The 18,195-nt window shown below is 43.6% G+C and overlaps 2 protein-coding genes across 4 annotated transcripts in view; both read left to right on the top strand.

Annotated features, from left to right (window-relative positions):
- The first annotated feature begins 234 nt into the window (after positions 1-234).
- On the top strand, positions 235-7,025 carry trafd1 (TRAF-type zinc finger domain containing 1). Of its 2 annotated transcripts, XM_030104346.1 has the most exons (13): positions 235-718; positions 1,247-1,295; positions 1,392-1,527; positions 2,059-2,112; positions 2,211-2,451; positions 2,572-2,643; positions 3,522-3,806; positions 3,884-3,948; positions 4,421-4,681; positions 4,796-4,934; positions 5,069-5,285; positions 5,385-5,442; positions 6,043-7,025. In XM_030104346.1, exons 2-13 carry the CDS (start codon positions 1,261-1,263, stop codon positions 6,079-6,081), a joined length of 1,602 nt encoding a protein of 533 aa, XP_029960206.1. In that variant the 5' UTR covers positions 235-718; positions 1,247-1,260; the 3' UTR covers positions 6,082-7,025. The 2 variants fall into 2 exon arrangements, with proteins under 2 accessions (XP_029960206.1, XP_029960204.1); XM_030104344.1 differs by having other exon boundaries at positions 236-718; positions 2,211-2,643.
- A 369-nt stretch (positions 7,026-7,394) lies between these two features.
- The window catches only part of smtnb (smoothelin b), a 47,557-nt gene continuing 36,756 nt past the window's right edge, over positions 7,395-18,195 (top strand). For both annotated transcript variants that reach the window (XM_030104013.1, XM_030104012.1), the window contains exon 1: positions 7,395-7,708. In XM_030104013.1, coding sequence (XP_029959873.1) covers positions 7,658-7,708 — 51 coding nt within the window. In that variant the 5' untranslated portion in view covers positions 7,395-7,657. The remainder of the gene's footprint in view (positions 7,709-18,195) is intronic.

Raw genomic sequence — 18,195 nt, 5'->3', positions numbered from 1 at the left:
ACAAGATCCTCGAAGTGTCTCTGTGTTTTGTCCAGGGTGTAAACTGCTTGGAGACTGTTGGAGGATCGAAAGTACGAGCAGAGATGTCACACGGGAAGGTTTTACAGGGTGCACCGTGTCCACGCAACCAATCAGAGGCGGACTTGGAAGGCCGCGGTGGGCTTTTCGCCCTGATTTTAGACTTACAGCTGCCATTTACGCTTCACCTTCACATCGCAGCGGGCAGTAATTATTCGGATCCACGACCAGTTTTGTTACAGAGGTCAGTTACAATGTAAGAAATAGCTGCGATATGCTTTCATTTGATTTTGAGCCGTGTTGACAGAGGTGTGTAGCGTCGCAGAAAGCCTGCGAGTCTTCGCGCGGGGCATGCATTAACAGCCAAGAGGAAATAAGCTGTTTTTCTGGCGAGTTGTCATCAAGAAATAAGTTAGCTGCGTCTGTAGGTTCGCTTTAATAATCTCACCTGGTCGTCGCTGAGCTCTGAACGATCGTTTTGGCTCTGTGCGGACGCCGCCCCAGGAATCACCGAGCCCGACATCACGGTAGCTTTATTGTTTCTTTGCTACAGCGGGTTAAAGTTAGTCTACGTGGTGCCTCACAGCCGCTAAGCTACACGGCTAGCTCCCGGCTAACGCCGTCCAAGATGCTCTTTGACTGAGACTGACTGAGGACTCGTCGTTGACAGCTAACTTTAGCTCCTGTCTGGGAACAGCAGGTAAGCAAACCTAGTGTTGCCACTGTTTGGCACAATGTTAGCTGTCTTTTAAATAACCTGCTCATTGATGGGGCTATTTTTACACGGGCTCAGCACGTCAAGCTCACCCCGTCCCCCAAACTGAAATACGCTGGTTGATCTCAGCGATCGTTCCTGTATAGTGGCTCCAATTTACTCTTAAGCACAGGCAAGGATTACAGCCTCTCTACAGGAATGGTGTCCATGTTTGTTTAATAATCAACCTGATCAGTGTGTTGCTGCATCAGATCTGTAAAAGTGTGTGCATTAGTGGAAGTGGGTTTCTAAATTGGGATCGAACGTGCTTGAATTTGTGATATGGTGTTATTACAGAAGAACAAAAGCTGCCTAAATTCATGTAGATGTATTCCTTAAAACATGACTGCACAAGACAATGATTACTTCGGGTTAACGTTTAATGAACCTCAGCCATTAGTAGCACAGATGTATAGTCCTTTAAAGATGGTTAACAGCAGATATCTAATCCAGTCTGTCTGTTTCCCCTGACAGTCTCTGGTGAAGCCATGGCAGATGAAAACACACAGTTCTGCGGCAATTGGTATGTACAGGGAAGTTTCGTTTCATTAAGAAACACTCTATAATTCAGAAACGCAAGGAGGACAGGCTTTCATTATGTCTCTCTTAATCTTTTTAGCAAACACGACATTCCTGAGGCCAACTTTACTACCCATGAGATTCACTGTCGGAGAAACATCGCCCTTTGTGATGTGTGCCAGGAGCCGGTGCCCCGGTCAGACCTTCAAGAGCACAAGCAGCAGGAGCACACACAGGTAAAAGTCTGACATTAACACTGTATCAGTAACACCTCAAGCAGGTCAGACTCATCAGTGAATGATATGTTTATTTACCACACCCAATAACAGGAACTCTCTTGTATGTTGTCAACATTACTAGTGTCAATTCCAGTGAATTGTTAGACCAGAGTATTCCCACACGGCAGTCACAAGTAATCCATCAGGCCCCTAGTGACTTGGTTAATGCAAACAAAAGAACCTCCGGGCCTCTGTGGGGCCGTTCCACTGATGCTTAACAGGCTGATGTCAATGATTTCCAACAAACGGCTTAATGCTTCTCTACCTGACACCTGACATTAACTTCAGTCCCAAAACTTTCCGCTTCCTTCCCTCAGCAACAGAGGGCTTTGAAGGAAGCATGTATGTATTTTGGGTTTTTATCCAAGTATCTACTCAAGCCAAATTGTGTGAACGCCTGAATTACTTAATGCATACATAATGAGTCCACATGAAAACAGAGTACTTTTTTTTCAGATTAGAACTAAAATTTAAAAAAATGTGTTTCAGATTACATGCAAATGTGGTTTGAAGTTTGAGAAGAATCATATTGATGCTCACCAGGTAAAGTCTTTTCTTTTCCTATTTACATCCTAAATACTACGTTAACTATCCTGAAAGAAAATGCTCATAATGACATCTGTGACGATCCTCTCCTGCAGAGCTCCGAATGCCCCCAGCGGCTCGTCCCATGCCAGTATTGCGAACTGGAGCTCGTCTTCAGTCAATCCAAAGAGCATGAAGATTATTGCGGCACACGCACGGAGCTGTGCCCGCACTGTAAGTGCAACGTGATGCTGAGAGAGCAGGCTGTGCACCCCGTCTTATGTGGGAGTCTCACGCCCCCTCAAGAGAGGAACAACAGCAGGATGAGTCGCAGTCCTGCAGAACAACAGTCTCCAGGTGTGTGGTTTGAATCCCACTCCATCCGAAACATGCTGAGGACCCAAGACAGGGGCCCGAAGAATAACAACGTCAACGCGGCAGATCAGCAAACCTTTCCTCCGCTGTTTGATCACACAGTTTATGGAACTTCAAGTGGACTTCACGCATCAGACAGAAGTAGCGCATCAAGAAACGCACCCTTCAGCCACTGTGAGTGCAGTCATTTTGTAATCTTAAGAGCAAAAGTGCCTGGAATGATTATGCTTCTGCCAACATGAATCGGAGTGTGTTACTGTAACAGTCGTTTTACAATCCCCTGTAAAATTCTCTGCCAATTCACAAAGATCTTGGCACGGTCTTGGTCGAGGGTAAAGACTGAGTTGCATATGTGGCCTACTAACATTTCTGTGTTTATTACGTTCAATCATTAGGGATTTGATTCATTTACTTGGGTTCTCAGTAGTGTACTCTCCTTTATGGTCCCAAAATTTACAAGTACACAGATTAAACAAAGATGATTAAAAAAAAAAAAAAAAAAAAAGAGTTTTAAAAAAAATGTCATATTCCCATGAGAAAACACTGCTCTATGCTCGATTTATAGTGGATACATAATATTATAGCTTCCAGGCAAATGTTCGATGAGGTGCTGAACAAAATGAGATTCATAGTCAGGGACACGAAGATCACAGTCATGTTATCTAGAAAAATGGAGGTGTAGCGGTTGTGTTTTTCTTTTCAGAAAACGAAGCAAATCATCTGTATCGACTGAATAATTACAAAAGGCTTCAGGTGTTCAGTGATGGCTGAGTACTTTGAACAAGTGAACATGACAAAATAATGTTTCAACATTGTTACATGGAGACGTTTAAATTAATATAAAGATATCTATACTTATTTAGATATTTATATGTTAAGATATTGATCCACCAAGATATCTATCAACATTAATAGAAACATAAAGTGAAATAAAATGTCTTTTTACCATCTTGAATATAGAAACAGGTTATTCTCTTATTCTAGCGTTTTTAGCTGAAAACAGCTATTTTCTGGTAAAATTGCATTTTAATTAATTATTTTTTTATTTTTAGTCCTGGGGCAGGAAGCCTTTCCACACAGTAGCAGCAGCAGCAGCACGTGGCCGCAGAGCGAACACACTCTGAATGAAGACTCGTCGGGACTCGACTACATGTTGGCCCTCAGTCTGCAGAGCGACGGCGAATCGATGGCCGGGGGCCTCGATGGAAACGTGTGGAGCGACATCTGGGACCACAACATAGGAAAGTCCAGCTCCCCCCTCTCTCCACCCAACAACAACTACCCCAGTTTCTCTGTAGGGACGAGCACAAGCGCCGTGCAAGACCTCGATCAAGCAGGTAAATCAGTGCCGGTCACAAAGCTCCATACTGCTCTGCGGTCAGCTTTTCTTTATACGTCCAATTTGTTTTCACAGATACCATGTTGCCTTGTGAGTTTTGTGAGGAGCTGTTTCCAGAAGAGGATCTCATTTTGCATCAGGTAGAAGAAACTGTTTATCTTGTTACTGCATAATGGCTAAAAAAAAAGTCTGAAATAGAAAGTGAAAATAAGAAGCTTATCATCCTGAAGGCAAATGAGAATTTATGTCTAAGATAAGTTAAACCAATTAGATCGTGTTGTTTTGTAGCTGTTTCCCCAACAACCCTCTTCAGACAGAGTGTGATATTTAATTTTCTTTTTAGTTTCAGGTTGTGTTCTCAATTTCACTTTGAAGTTTCCGTGAAATTCAGGTTTCGCATTTCCTTTAAAGCTGTGCACACGTGATTTCCATCCTGGCTCACAGGACTCTGCCTTGTCAGCTGGTTCAGGAATGAACTGCTATAAAATGAGTCAGACGGATAACGCGTGGCGTCCAAACTCGTCTTATCTGTTTGGACATAGGCCCATGATTTTAATATTGAAGGAACGTGATCAACGAAGGACTAAAAGTCTTTTACTTTCTCTGTTCCAGACCGGATGCAGTCCTGCTTCTGCGTTTGCGTCTTTCAGCAAGCAGCCCTCATCCCCGCCTCGAGAGGACAGGATGGGCAGGACTGATTCCGGGCTGATGCGAAGCTTTCCCAACACGCTCGCCTCCAACATCCCCACCTTCCCTCGCTCCGTGTCCCCGGCCTCCTACAGTCCTCCGGCCAGTCCTCTAGAGGGTGACGTGGTCATACCGTGTGAATTCTGTGGGGTTGCTCTGGAAGAGGCGGTGGTCTTCCACCATCAGGTATGTATAAATTGTGCAATCTGACTTTCCTTAAATTCTTTGAATGAAAGACACACCAATTGTCTTGTTTTCATCTTTTTGCCGTTTTTTTATTTTTTTTTTCCCCGCCTGCAGGATAAATGTGATTTGCGTCCTCAAGCTGCTCATCCCATGAATAACATAGCGAAAGCATCCATCAAAAAACCACTGAGCCCGGCGAAGGACGCCTTTGGGGGGATCTCTCCGGAATTTCCAAGACGAATAAAGCACCAAGGTAAAGCAGTCAGTCTGTTTAGGACATCTAGTAAGTCTGTATTGAATAATATAATAACTACATGTAAAGTTCAACCTGATTAGAATACATTCGTCAGTATTTAAGCCTAATTCATTCATTTCCACATGCTGCAGCTGACTTCCTGGAGGACAACTTTGGGTTTGAGGGGGACGCAGCGACCGGACAGAACCTGCGGCGGGCGCCGAGGGGCTGCATTGGCCTGCCGAGTCAAAGGAAGCCGTCCAACTGTGACGTTCCAGTGAGAAACAGACCTCAGCAGAGCAGAGACGCAGAAGGAGCTCAGTCACCTTTTCATGACTCCGAGTCTTCTGCCTCAGCATCTCTCAAGGGGTAAAATCAGCGATGAATGACCGAATAATGATGGGTTTTATTTTACCTGATTTTTCTGGTGTGTTGATGGAATTCCGATTTCTTCTTTTTGTCTGCCAGACTTAATCTTCCAGAAAATACAGAAGGGAAAGGAAACAGAAGGAACCCATTAACAAAGGTACATTATAGATGTTTTCTTCAACATGACGGACAGCTCAGTGGTGATATGATGGCTGGAGGGTTGACTGTTTAAAATATCATCAAAGTTTTTGAATTTACCATGCAGGAATTTGCAGCTCAGTTTTGAAATGTGCCTTAAAAATAAAGCTACACATTAACCTCATATTGTTAGTTTTTGGGCTCTGTTCATGGGAAGAGAAAGATGGAAATTTAAAAAAGTAAACTTGAATAAAAGACTATCTTCAGGAAACTATAAACACAAAGGGTTTGATCTGAAAAGAGCGGGAGAGCAGAGAAGTTGTTTTCACTGTAAAGTTAACATTAAATGCAGACCCTACTGTTCAGATTGTGTGGCATCATTTGGTTTAGGAAAAAATTAGAGGGTAATAGTCAGAAAATGTCTGAATAATATTCTGAATGCAGTGTGACTGCACAAGGAAGCAGCTGGGGAAAAAAAAAAAAAAACATTGGCTGCCTGTAGATATTTCTCCGTGGACTAATCGTAGTGTAAATAGTGCTGCACGGTTTCCCCTCAGGACCTCCAGGTGTGTGATTTTGTGAAAAAGACTTTCAACGGTGTTTTTGCTTCCATCTGCAGCTCCCCAAGAAACAGAATGACAAGCAGCAGGACGAGTGAGAAGAGCTGCAACCTCTGCAGGAAGAGACGCACCAAACCTCCCACTCTGCTTCTCATTTATCTTTTTTGCACACTTTTGAGAAATGAAACTATCTGATAAGTGCCTGTGGGAGTGTCCGTATCTTACAGTTCATATGTTGAAGAAATTTACTATTAAAGTCTAAGAAATTGGGTTTATTTCTATGTACTCCGCTTTATATCAGCACGTGTTTCTAATGTGCGTCCGTGTAACATCCAGCCTTAACTCTTAAGTTATAAGATGGGATTTCCATACTCTGAAATGGATTTCTGTAACTGCTCATTAAAAACGCAGAGAACATCAAAGGCAGACACATGACTTTGTCAAAGTTAATCTTTATCTTCTTACTTCGGCCAAGGACATTTTGTCTTCCCTCCTGTTTGCCCAGTCCTTCAGGGTGTTTCTCGGTGTTTCCGTTCCTTTCTGCATCTCCACGTAACCTTTGATAGACTTTGCTGTTCAAAAAAGGGCTTCGGGAACAGATTTGATCACATTATGCATATTTGACCAAGAAAAGACAAACAGTATTATTTAACATTTGTCTTTTTATACAGTTTGGTTTTAATCATTTGTAACGACCCAGTAATACGTAGATTTTTTTTTATCATATCTGTAGAATTAAATTTGTGGTGTTCTGATGATTTAAGCTGTGTTTCCTGTCTAATATTGTTTAAGTAGCGTGAACAGTTTTGTGTGTTCTTCCTCTGAATAGGACTTTAAGGTTGATAATTTTGTAAGTTACATAGGGTCCACTGTAGAATATGTCAAAGCTGGGCAGTCACAGATGGTCCAGTCTGCAAGTTTTGTCCCACTAATCGACATCTCTGACTAAAGAGCTGCGGCTTTGTTGGTGATATCCTGTTTTAGAATAACTGTCTTTAAAGCTCTTTGTCATTTGTGATTATTAAATGTTTTAATGAGGACACTGATGGCTTCGTGGTTGTCGTTTGTTTATTCATCACTGACATTGAATCCATGGTTGTGTTAATTAAACATCGAAGTTTATTTTAAGGCCAGTTAAGGAACGTCATCATAAGCTTTTAAGTTTAAATTTAAAGGTTCAGTCCACTGAAGATGAAATTGGGTTGAACGTGGCCCTGAATTAAATCATATTTGACACTTGAATTGGAAAATAGACGCTCCAGACGCTGTGCCACGTCCTCCCACACGGGGGCGCGCTTGGAATGAGCGCCGGGAGCGGCCGGAGAGACGCGGGGCGGGCGGGGGGGGGGCGGAGTTACCTTTGAGTGGGAATCCTCGGTTCAAAAAGCTGCCAACGTCTCCGCGTTGTGAGAGAGCGGCGTGCTGTTTCTGCTTTCGCTGTTTTACCCACAGAGACGACCGGAATATGCTCTCCAGGCGCGAGACCGCACTTCACTCCGCTTAACCCCGAGAGGACGACAGGTGTGCAACCCCCACCGGAGAGCGGGAAGCGAAGCGACTGGAAGAGAAGAAAGAAGGAGAAGACCGGAGGAGAACGAGGCGACGAGCCGGCGCAGGTGCCACACGGTGTTGAAGCAGCATCACGAGAGAGACTCCGCATCCGTCCCGACCGAGATGTCCCTGGAGAGTTACTCCGCGCTGGACGAGTCCTCTCTCCGAGCGCTGGTGAGCGTCACGTCCCACTTTCTCTCTTCAAACTTTAATCCTGTCTCGTGCCCGGCAGTAAAACTGTAATGAATTCAGATCAGTAATGTTCAGACACAAACTCTTCACAGGTGAATATATGCTGTTGTATTTTCGTGATTACACAAAGTATATTTTGCCTAAATCTTTAGTGTTGTTTCCTTTTCATCGTGATGCACGTGAGGCAGGTAGAATGTGATTGGTATGAAAACCAATCCCAGCAGGTGATCCCGGCTCACGTTCAGTCCTGTATGCGCTGCTTTCACTGTCTGCACTCTAAATCCTCCATGTCCATGTCCAGCAGAGAGGGGCTTTAAAGGCAATTTACATTGTTTACCAGTGGGAAGTCCTGAGAAATATGCATTCCCTGCATTTTTGGCACGGATTCGTTGCTGACATTTAAGTAAGAATAACAAATGACTGAACTGTATTTACTGCCTCTTTGAGATTGGCCTTATGATACTAGTGGATTATAAAAGATCCTATTTGATATTCAAATAATGGTCATAGTTTAAACATGAGAACAGCTGCTATTTGTCATCTGAGACTAAAGAAACAACAGGAATGATGATTGCTGCAAGCAAGAAATGACTGTTCATGTTGTAAACCACTAGACTGAGACATTATGTGTGTCTGGAAGTCTAGAAACTGTAACACTCACTGGATCCCAGTCATATTACTCATGTTTAGATTATTTCCCCAGGCAGAGGAAGGTGAAGTATCCGCCTGTCTTACATATATCATGACACCTGTAATTCAGACATATTTACAAGTGTGCATGAGTCAGCCTGCCCCTTTGGTTCTGACTCACATGCTGCACAGGAAGCATCCAGGGAAAAGAAACAGTCATCATTCATTACGTATTTGTAGAGAAAAAAAAATCATTTGAGTATTTGTCTTTTCCCCCCCTGTCATTATCCTGTTTCCCAAAGAATGTGCCCTTCAAGGAGAATAAAGAAGCATTATGATTACTGTTTTTATGGATCCTTCAACCTGACGAGAAAGGGCTGTTTAGTTTGGAGCCAGGCAGAATATTAAAGTAACGTTTATGTCTTACCCTATTTAAACTGTATCCATTATTTTCCCCCAAGCCTGCAATGCTCGGGCCAAAACCTACAGCCGATCTCTCCTTGTAAATCAACCACAGGACAAAGTTTTATCACACGCGACACTGTGCATGTGGGAGATCACGGTTGCCACCTTTGATCAGTCACTTTATAAGTTTGTTTTGTGGAAGGTCTGAATAAAAAAAAAAAAAGACAAGTCGAACCGAGGGCTCAGACTTTAGGCCAGCCTCACACTGACCGGCATGCACTGTTAAAACATCAAGATATTTGAAACTTCACTGCTAGACAAAGTAAGGAATGAAATAAAGTGCTTTTCTTCTTTATTCAATGACTATACTCTGGGGAAAAATACTCTGATTAGATTTAAGTATTTAAAAAATGCGTTAAAGAAACTGAATAAATATAGAAGTTAAGTGGAATTTTTCAAGCTCTTTTCTTTAGCAAATGGTAACATCTAATCAGCCAAACATACGACGATCTAAACATAAAGACAGAGTCGAAATCACCTGATGGTTTTATTGAAACTTTTTTTAATTTGCTGTTACCCTTCTACTTTCTTTAATCTTAAAAAAAGTCCTCCGACTTCAACAGAATTACTCTAAGTATTTATAGAATATTTCGTCCAGCCTGTCCGTCACATTCAATGTCAAATCAACGTTCTTTCTGCTTCATTGATTCGGAGGCTCTGAACTGTATAAATGCTTTGGTTTGCTGCCATTTGGTTGTTTTGATATTTGCTTTAAAAACATTCTAAATATTTTAATTAGATTACATTTTCAGGAACATTCAGCTTTTTTTTGTAAAACAGTGTAGGAAGCCTGAGATTATGATTGTGCTCAACCTGATGCATGATTTTGTAGCTGAATTTAATTTTTACTTTAAAAACATGAAATCAAAAGTGCAAAAACCAACAATCTCAAGAGTCAACGTACTTCAATCGATCATATAATTGATTAGACGCAATTTAACTTCCATCCATCTTTCAAATGCGTCAGAATGATTCTGCTGAGGGAACAAATGTGAGACTTATAGTAATGAACTGAGTGTACTGACCACTACAACCATGCTGCTCACTCATTTATTGTTGTTCTCAGACCAAAAAAGCTTTTAGGTTGAACTGACGCGGAAGAAATGAGTGGTGAATCTTCTCAGATATCTTTCTCTGTTTTAAGGGATTTCTTTCCCAGCAGTGAAGTGACAGTAGACCTCAGCTCTTTGTTTTTGCAGAGGGCTCGGTGCTTTAAAACGCTGACACAGTGCATTGTCCAGAGAGCCGCAGCAGCGGCAGAAAGCCCACATCATGCAGACGCTGGGATTTCTGAGTTTTTTAACCTCATGTGACAGCCATTATTCAGCGGCGCTGGAATTGAAATGCCTGGTCCCCTCAGTGCTGAAGTCATGGAGCTGTGAGCGTCCTCCCCACAGTGCCCCCCCCCTCCATACGTGACCACCGGCTCTAAGGTCGCAGAGATCCCATATCTTCACTGATGATGTTTGCGGTGACTGGAGTGTCGGGGTTTTCCACGCTGAACTGGGCTACGACCGAAACAAACTTTGCAGCTCAGAGATGTTCACATGAAATTGAAAATTGGACTTAAATATAATTTTTGCGATGTGACACCTTTTCCCGTGGTATTTATTCCATAACTTTCAGGACATCAGTAGATTTCCGGGCTTAATTAAAGTGGCAGTGAGGCTGCGTGGAGGAGCTCCTGTCGAACAACAGTTGGATAACAAACATAAACTCCAAGCCCGTGTTGTCCTTAATGAACTAAACAGTCAGAAGGTCATATGGCGGCTCCTCTAACGCCACTAATCCCATCTCTACACTTCTATTCAAAGCCTCTGCTGCCTTTTATATTGCCCATTTAATCCCCTCCATGGCAACCAGGAGAAGCATTTTCTTTTCTTTTGGCTTCTGCAATTATTTAAATATCAACAAAAAATAAGCAGTTGGTGTCCCAGTTTCCTTGAGAGAGGAGCTGAGTGGGTGTCTGCCGTGGGTCAGCCGTCTGAATGGCCACAAGACACACACACACAAAAGCTGCCGAGCGCGTTCGAAGAAAAAGCTCCTTCCAAGCAAACCACTCAAACCACTGTGGCTTGATAGCAGCTGATTTCCAGCTCGGAGGGTGATGGTTATCAGCCGTCACACCCGTGAATCTGCCGTGCAGCAGTGTGTGTGCGTGTGGAACCTGCGGGACGAGTCAGGTTTACAGGTGTGTGTGTGTGTGTGTGTGTGTGTGTGTTCCCGTGGCGCTGCTCAGCTCATCCACCTGCTCAGCTGAGTGAGACTCTCCGCCATCTGTCAGCGTCTCTTTCATCTCCGAGGCTCCACGGCAGCACTGAAACCGATCGAGTCTTAATGTGGCTTTAATATTTGTCTTAAATCTCAGTGTTTACCGTTGTGTTTGTCAAACTAATTTAAGCTCACTGGCCACATAAAGTCCCGCTTCTCAGTTGAATGGTGACAGCTCCACTTTTTTCCAGTTTCGTTTTATTGTAGAGAAGTACGAGTTTAGATGTAGGGGGTCAGTGTTTCGTTTCTGAATAAGATGCGGCTGCTCGTAGAGATCTCTGTCTGCTGTGGCTGCTGAGCTGATTTCACACGCTGGAAATCTCCCACAATGATTTGCAACTGGTCCTGCCAGCCCTGTGACAGTCCTCTTTCCCTGGCGAGCTGGAGGCATTCACACATGTTTAAAATAGGCCGGTCTCACTCTGTGGTCCAGCTTCGGTGATATATGGGACTCCCGGGTCTGGACTTTATGGATCTCTGGACCCTTTGTGCATTGACAGGGGCTCAACGGCTGCAGTCGGAGTGGAAGGACGGGTTTGTTTTGCCGGCCCTCAGCACGGCGGTCCCCAGATTCTCTTTGGCCCCTTGAGATGGGGGCTGGAAATGTCAGCCCCATCATCAGGAGCAGATAAATCGGAAACATTATATTTTAGTACATAACTCTAGTCTGGGACTCTTTCATGTTGGGATACTGTTTATATCTTTTCTGTGTGAGTGAGACATTGTGCTCTACCCAGCAGAGTTGGAAAAAATGAAGTCACCTTCAAATATTAAACACAATTTCTCTTAAAAAAAAAAAAAAAATCTAATCTCGATGAAGGCCCATTGAAATGTTATAATCATGATAATTGCATATTCGTGCAATCTATGTGATTATATGTGCAGGTCACTTGGGGCTCCCCGGTAATCTTAAAAACAGTTTGTCGTAACTTCAAAGATTTTTGCAAAGTGGCTGATGTGTTTTCCAAGAAACATGCAAGCTGCTGCATGCACGGTGTCTCTTTCCTTACGTTCCCACACAAAGGCAAGAAGAGAGTTTGTTTTATGCTCCTCAGGAGTTTATGAACATAACAGCCTTCGACCTCTGCGCACGTTTACAAGCTGTTTCTGTAGGTGCTGAGCCAAAAAAAAAAACACACACCTGATTCTTCTCTGCTGACTCTATCATCATTCTCACAGGTACTTACTGGCCTCACGTTTCCACTGAGCATTTCCCGTATGATTAAGTTTCAAAGGCACCGGCGACGTTTCGACCTTCAGGACCGATCGGCCTCTGTAAACCGACGCGGCGCGAGTTATCTCTGCTGATACAGCAGCAGGATAATATAACAGATAAGAAGCTCCGTGTTTGTGTGTTAAAACTGGAAACCTTTGTGACTGGGCAATGCTATTAATAGCCTGTCATGTTTTGGCTCTGAAATGATGAGAAAAGCCATGAACTCTGAGATGGCCCTGAAGTGGTTTGTTACTGCAGAACAGTAATTCAGAGTGAATGGAGCACGGATTAATACAACTTTAGATTTATTTCAGCAAACATTTACTATGCGTTTGGAAACTGAGTGCAGCGGGTTGTACTTTTACAGTAAAGTGGGGGAAGTTATGCGATTTTGAAAGGTGGAATGATTTACGAGCACAAGCGGCCGTTTGAATGTGAGACGGAGAGTTTTATTAGTCTCAGACTCTAATGTGTCCATTTTAAAAGGTCTTTGAAAAATATGACTCGGCATTAAGATAAAAGGCAGGTACTAGCACAGTGCTCTGATTACATTTCTTGTAGTTTATGAGAGTCCATTAGCGTGTGTTTTGCTGGGAAAGAGTCTGCAGATAGTTCATGCTTGTTGCCTGTTTATTATGCGGTGCTGCCGGGAGGAAGTGCACTGTGGAAAAACACGAGTTAAGACGTGAAGATTTCAACTTACAGAGGCCTTATGTGGATATTTCACACAATCCAAAAATGTGCATTTGAGGCTAATTTCCTCTTAAAGTGGCCATAGGTTTAAAACGTGTGTGTGAGAGACTGCTTGTTTGCCCTGTGATGGACTGCTGACCTGTCCAGAGTCTACCCCTATAGTCAGCTGGAGGCCCCTTCAAGCCCCCAACAGCCCTGAGTTGGATAAAACACTAGAGATGGATGAATGAGTGAAATGTCAGGCCTGAAACGTGCTGCGATCGCTCCTGCTCCAGTCTTTTCCTCTGTGTGCTAAGTGATCCAGCAGAGAGCATTTCGGCGACTGATCCCCGGCTGTCTGGATCATCACTCTGCCAAATGGGACAGGTCTGGATAAAGGATTTAAAGTGTGCTTTTGACCTCCGCCTCCCCGCGCACCACAAGACGTCTCTCGGATGGACACAGCTAGTGAAAGCCTTCTTAATGCTGCGAGTGTTAGGAGTATTTCTGGTATTAAACTCTTAATGTTTCGTGCAAGCATGACTGCGGATGTGACTTTTATTGAACTTTTTGATCTCGCTGACTATGGGGGAAGGTGTGTTTACCCCCGGGTCAAGTCGCTGGTCTCCAATCAACCTTAGTGCATGTTTTGGACTGTAGGAAGCAAATGGGATTATTGAGGGGAAAAAAACACACTTATGCAAAGGGATAACATGCAAACCCCATGGAAAAAGGTTCTCAAGCACCGACTCCAACTGTTTCAGTGTTCGTTGTTTCAGTGAAAGTGAAAAAAATTGAAGGTATATTTGTGAATGTGTCACTTGGTGTCGCCTCAGTGTAGAAGAGCCCACTTCCTTTTTCCCCAAACAGAGTTTCAGCTTTAAGTCTGTTCCACTTTCATCATGTACTGGGTTTATATTAGGCCTCTTGGGTGTGTCTCTATTTACAGAGAAGAATAGCATGCAGGAAAAAGTGAGCTGGTGTTTGTAGAGCCTTAAATATTTATGGCTTTATGCCATGTGTTTAATTTAACCAGTAATTAAAAAAAAATAAATAAAAAAAAAAAAGCCACACACACAAATGCACACATTTTGCCGACATGGGAAAGGATGGTGCTATTTAAATGGGTGGTAAAAGAGTTTAGTTAGAGCACAAACACTGTGGTTTTAGCTTTTTTCTGTATCGCCTCCCTCAGGAAGAAGCCATTTCCTGACGTCCCGAAGGGAATCTTCAGGCGGATGTTGATGTTTTGCTTTCCAGCTTGCTGTTAATGTTGTGGAATACTTGAGATACACACAGCTGATCTGTTAAATTGTGTTTGGCTTTGTCCCATTGTGACTCTCCGAGTGTGGAGCTTTGGAGCCAGAGTGACTGGCTCTAGTGGATCTCTAATTACAAACAGTTTGTGCTCCGCGCTGTCCCAGATAGTCCCAGCCCTTGTTTTCCTCCGGTCGGTCTGCCCTGTCACCTTCTGGCTTTTCCATCATTAAATGATTTGATCACGCAGTGCTGCAGTCTGACCAGTGATGCTCCATATTTGGAGATGATTGATCAGGCTCTTCCTCCTTCAGTGACCTTACAGAACCAGTCTGACTGAAAAGCAGCATCCTCTGGGCTCCTTATCTTGCTATTTAAAATACTCCTTCCTGTCGGCTCTCTGACATATCGGCTTCTTAGCTTGTGACCACAGAGGAAACTTACCAGTGTTACAGCAGAACTATTTTCATTTCAACAAAGAAGTCATGTCAAAAAGTGTGACACTGGAAGAAAAATCAACACATTTCTGAGCAAAAAACTATAAAGCAAACCCTTTGCAGCTGATGGTAATTGCAGGTGTGGCTCTTGGTTTGCATTTGCATGGTTTGCAAGGAAGTTAGAATATCCGTTACAATAGCACTGGAGCTTTTTTTTCCCGCCTGTTTGGCTGAAATGCAGCATTGTCATCACGCCAGGTCCCCATAAGTGGGACACATTCTCCTGACCAGGGTGTGACTGACCTGGATACCTCACTGTGACCCGACTGGCAGGTCTGAGGAGAAACTCACTCAGAGGGACGAATTGTTTGGTGCCTGTGATGACTGAAAGAGGTCAAACCACGGAATGAAGCACAGGAGAATGATGTTACCCTGCAGATAAAGCCGTGGCATGCATGAAGCTGTCACGATCCCAATGTCCATCAGGTTCAATACAGCATGCTGCAACTTTTCAAAATAAAGCAGAGTGAGGGCAGAAAATACAAAATGAATGAGAACACAAGACTCATGCAACTCAAGATCATCGAAATGTGTTTACAGTAATATTAAAGATTCGAGACACCTCAAGAAAAATGAGATTTTTGTTGCAATTCTCCACTTAAAATGACTGCAGAAGGAGATGATGCCAAGATGTCTTTAAAAAGAACGAGCCCAGCCGCAAACTGAGGAAAAAGCCATGGAAAGAGTGACAGAAATATGACATTTGTTAGTTTAGTGCAGCTTTTAAATGATGCGTGGAAACCACTGGGACTATGCAGACCTGAGCGGCCAGCTCAAATGACTGGGATAATTCTGTAGTAATTTTTTTGCTGATTTCATATATTAATAGATAGAAATGTGTTTGCAGGGCATATATACAGGCAGAAGCATGGCAAATAAAGTTAGGATCCTACACGAAGCTGAAACCTTGATATTGCACAGTTTAGCTTGGATCGTTGGCCATGTGTGCATAATAAAGCTGACTAATCCACCTGCATGCGGTGTTTAATGCACCAATGTAGCGATGTGGGCATGAATCATGCAATGCAAAACACGTGAATCCAGATCCGTCTTCAGCGCAGCGGTTCCTTCGCCGCAGAAAGCGCTTGATGCTTATACCCCCCTCCGACCCACATGCATTCCTGCATGTGTCCGTTCTTTATGCCTGCTACCTCAAGTGTAAAGGGGGACCCTGTTTTCCCAGGTCTGCTGCGGGCCTGTGTTCCACCGTCCACTTATTGGTAAATGTTAAGCTTTGTCTACACGTGCAGCTGCGCTCGCAGGGAGCACCGCGGCACATGTGCGGTAAGCTTTCCCCTTCGCTTGTGCATTTCATCGGCCTGTCTCTTTTTCTCGGGCACGGACAATAGGAGCTCAGTATGCAGTGTAACATAATGAGTTTTCACCTTGACGCGACTCTTTGTTCAACCTGCAGCCGAGAGGTGACTGAAACTCCGTCTTCTGAGAAGCGAGGAGACACCTGCCTTGCGGCGCTCTCATGTATCCTGATAACGTTTCCATTTTTTAGTAGGGGTGCGTACATTGTTTCCAAGAAGTTGCGACGCTGTTTAATGCCATCCACCTGATTCAGATTGAAGTTTGGCTACAAACAAAGGCAGTTAAAGGTTTTATGGGGCTATAAAAATATTTTTGAACTTTCTCCCCCCTGTGAGTCGTTCTCGGTTGTTTGTTTATTTGTCTTAATGGCGACTTCCTCAGTGGCAGCTGCTAATCCATTTCAGCTCTACGGCGAGGAGTGTCCCAATGTCCTTATAAGGCAAACTCACTTCTGGGCTTGACACAAGTGAGTCTGAAGCACTGATCCGATCTGCTGCCTGGCTGCACTCTAACCTCAGCCCGCTCTGGAAATTATTACGCTAGGCCTCAATTCATGCACAGAAACGCAGTATCCCCCCACCTCTCACTCACTCACGCACGTGGACGCACATGCTTACACACGTCTTGCGTAAAGCGTGCATACGTCTTTGTGTCAGGCACGACGCGTCGCAGCTCACACAGTAGAAAGTGCTAAGTACAAAAACAGCAAGCGAGACAAGCACATGTATGTGGATCGGAGGTGAAAAGGTCAGGGCTTGACTTGAAGGGTTGTTCGGCTCCCAGACGGAGCTGCGCTTTAGGAGAGCGAGAGTAGACGTCCTGAAAACACTGCAAAGTTCAGGTCAGAGGTTACAGCTCAAACAGCAGCAAACGACGGAAGAGAGACGACTCGGGCATAAAGACCCAGACTGCTGACATGTTGTAGTACTTATCTACCTGTGCTGAGTTTTAACAGCAATACTTGAATAATATATTGCTTATTGTAAAGCACATTTATCTTAAGATTAAAGCTAAACTTTGCCCAAGTGGTCCAATCACATGAAAATGAAGAGGAAACAAAAACATAAGTCAACTTTTGATGAAGGAACAGTCCGTAATCACGTTGACTAATATAGCATTTGACCCAATGTACTTAAACATGAAGACAGAGAGATGGATGTTGTTATTAGAAGTCATGAGTGGCAGATATGGGAAAAAAAGCACACACAAACTGAAAAAAGAATGCGCAGGGTGAATGTGAAATGCCACCCATTCTTTAAGTTTCTGGGCAGAACAAAATGAAAATAACTTCACATCATTAGTCATTTTTAATTTTAGTTAAAAAAGAGCCAACATAACATGTGTGAAACCACTTGATTGCTCACAGTGAGGATTTCGCCAGTCCGATTCCCTGCTGCTTTGGGTGTTTTTTTGTTTTTGTCCGGAGGTAATGACTCCCGGCCCAGTGCGCTGGTGTCTACCTGGATTGTTCGGGGGAGTTTTCTATTTATCTTTTCACGCAAGTAGGTTTTTAAAACTTGCCCTCGACATGTTTCGATGGCAGATTCACATGCTGAAGTGTCCTTGAGCAAGACACCGAACCCCAAATTCCTCCTAATGGATGGAATGAACGCCTTGCGTGGCAGCCGCCTCCACTGGCGTGTATGGATGTGATTAATAATGGGAAGTGCTTTGAAGACTGCAGAAGGAGTGGGAAAGTGCTGCATAATTGAAATCTATTTACTTTCTGTACGTCATGCATGAAACACACCAATAGATACATATGAAAAGGTCTTTTCTTCATCTAAGTATTCCCCCTATTCACCTATTCAGGCTGAGGTCGGTCTTGATGATGGGAAGGCACGCACTGATGCAGAATCATCAATAATTGCTGTAAAATGGCCCTGAACTGAAGTGTTATTCAAAGAGACCTTAAATCACAGAGATGGTGTGTAACTGGTGGTGGTTTATTGACCTGATTTGAAGCTACAGTAATGCACTGTACTCCCACGAGTGCAGCAGCCCTCGCCAGGTGAGCAACGCAACGCTGTGTAATTACAACAAATCTCAACACGCATCCTATTTGCTCTCTATATCTACAGTCATTGAGCTGAATGTTGTTTTTTTTTTAACTTGTTCCAGTGCCGCTCCCACAGGTAGACGAG

Source organism: Salarias fasciatus, chromosome 12, assembly GCF_902148845.1.
Source record: "Salarias fasciatus chromosome 12, fSalaFa1.1, whole genome shotgun sequence".
Lineage (NCBI taxonomy): Eukaryota > Metazoa > Chordata > Actinopteri > Blenniiformes > Blenniidae > Salarias > Salarias fasciatus.
This window is presented reverse-complemented; position numbering and strand designations above follow the sequence as displayed.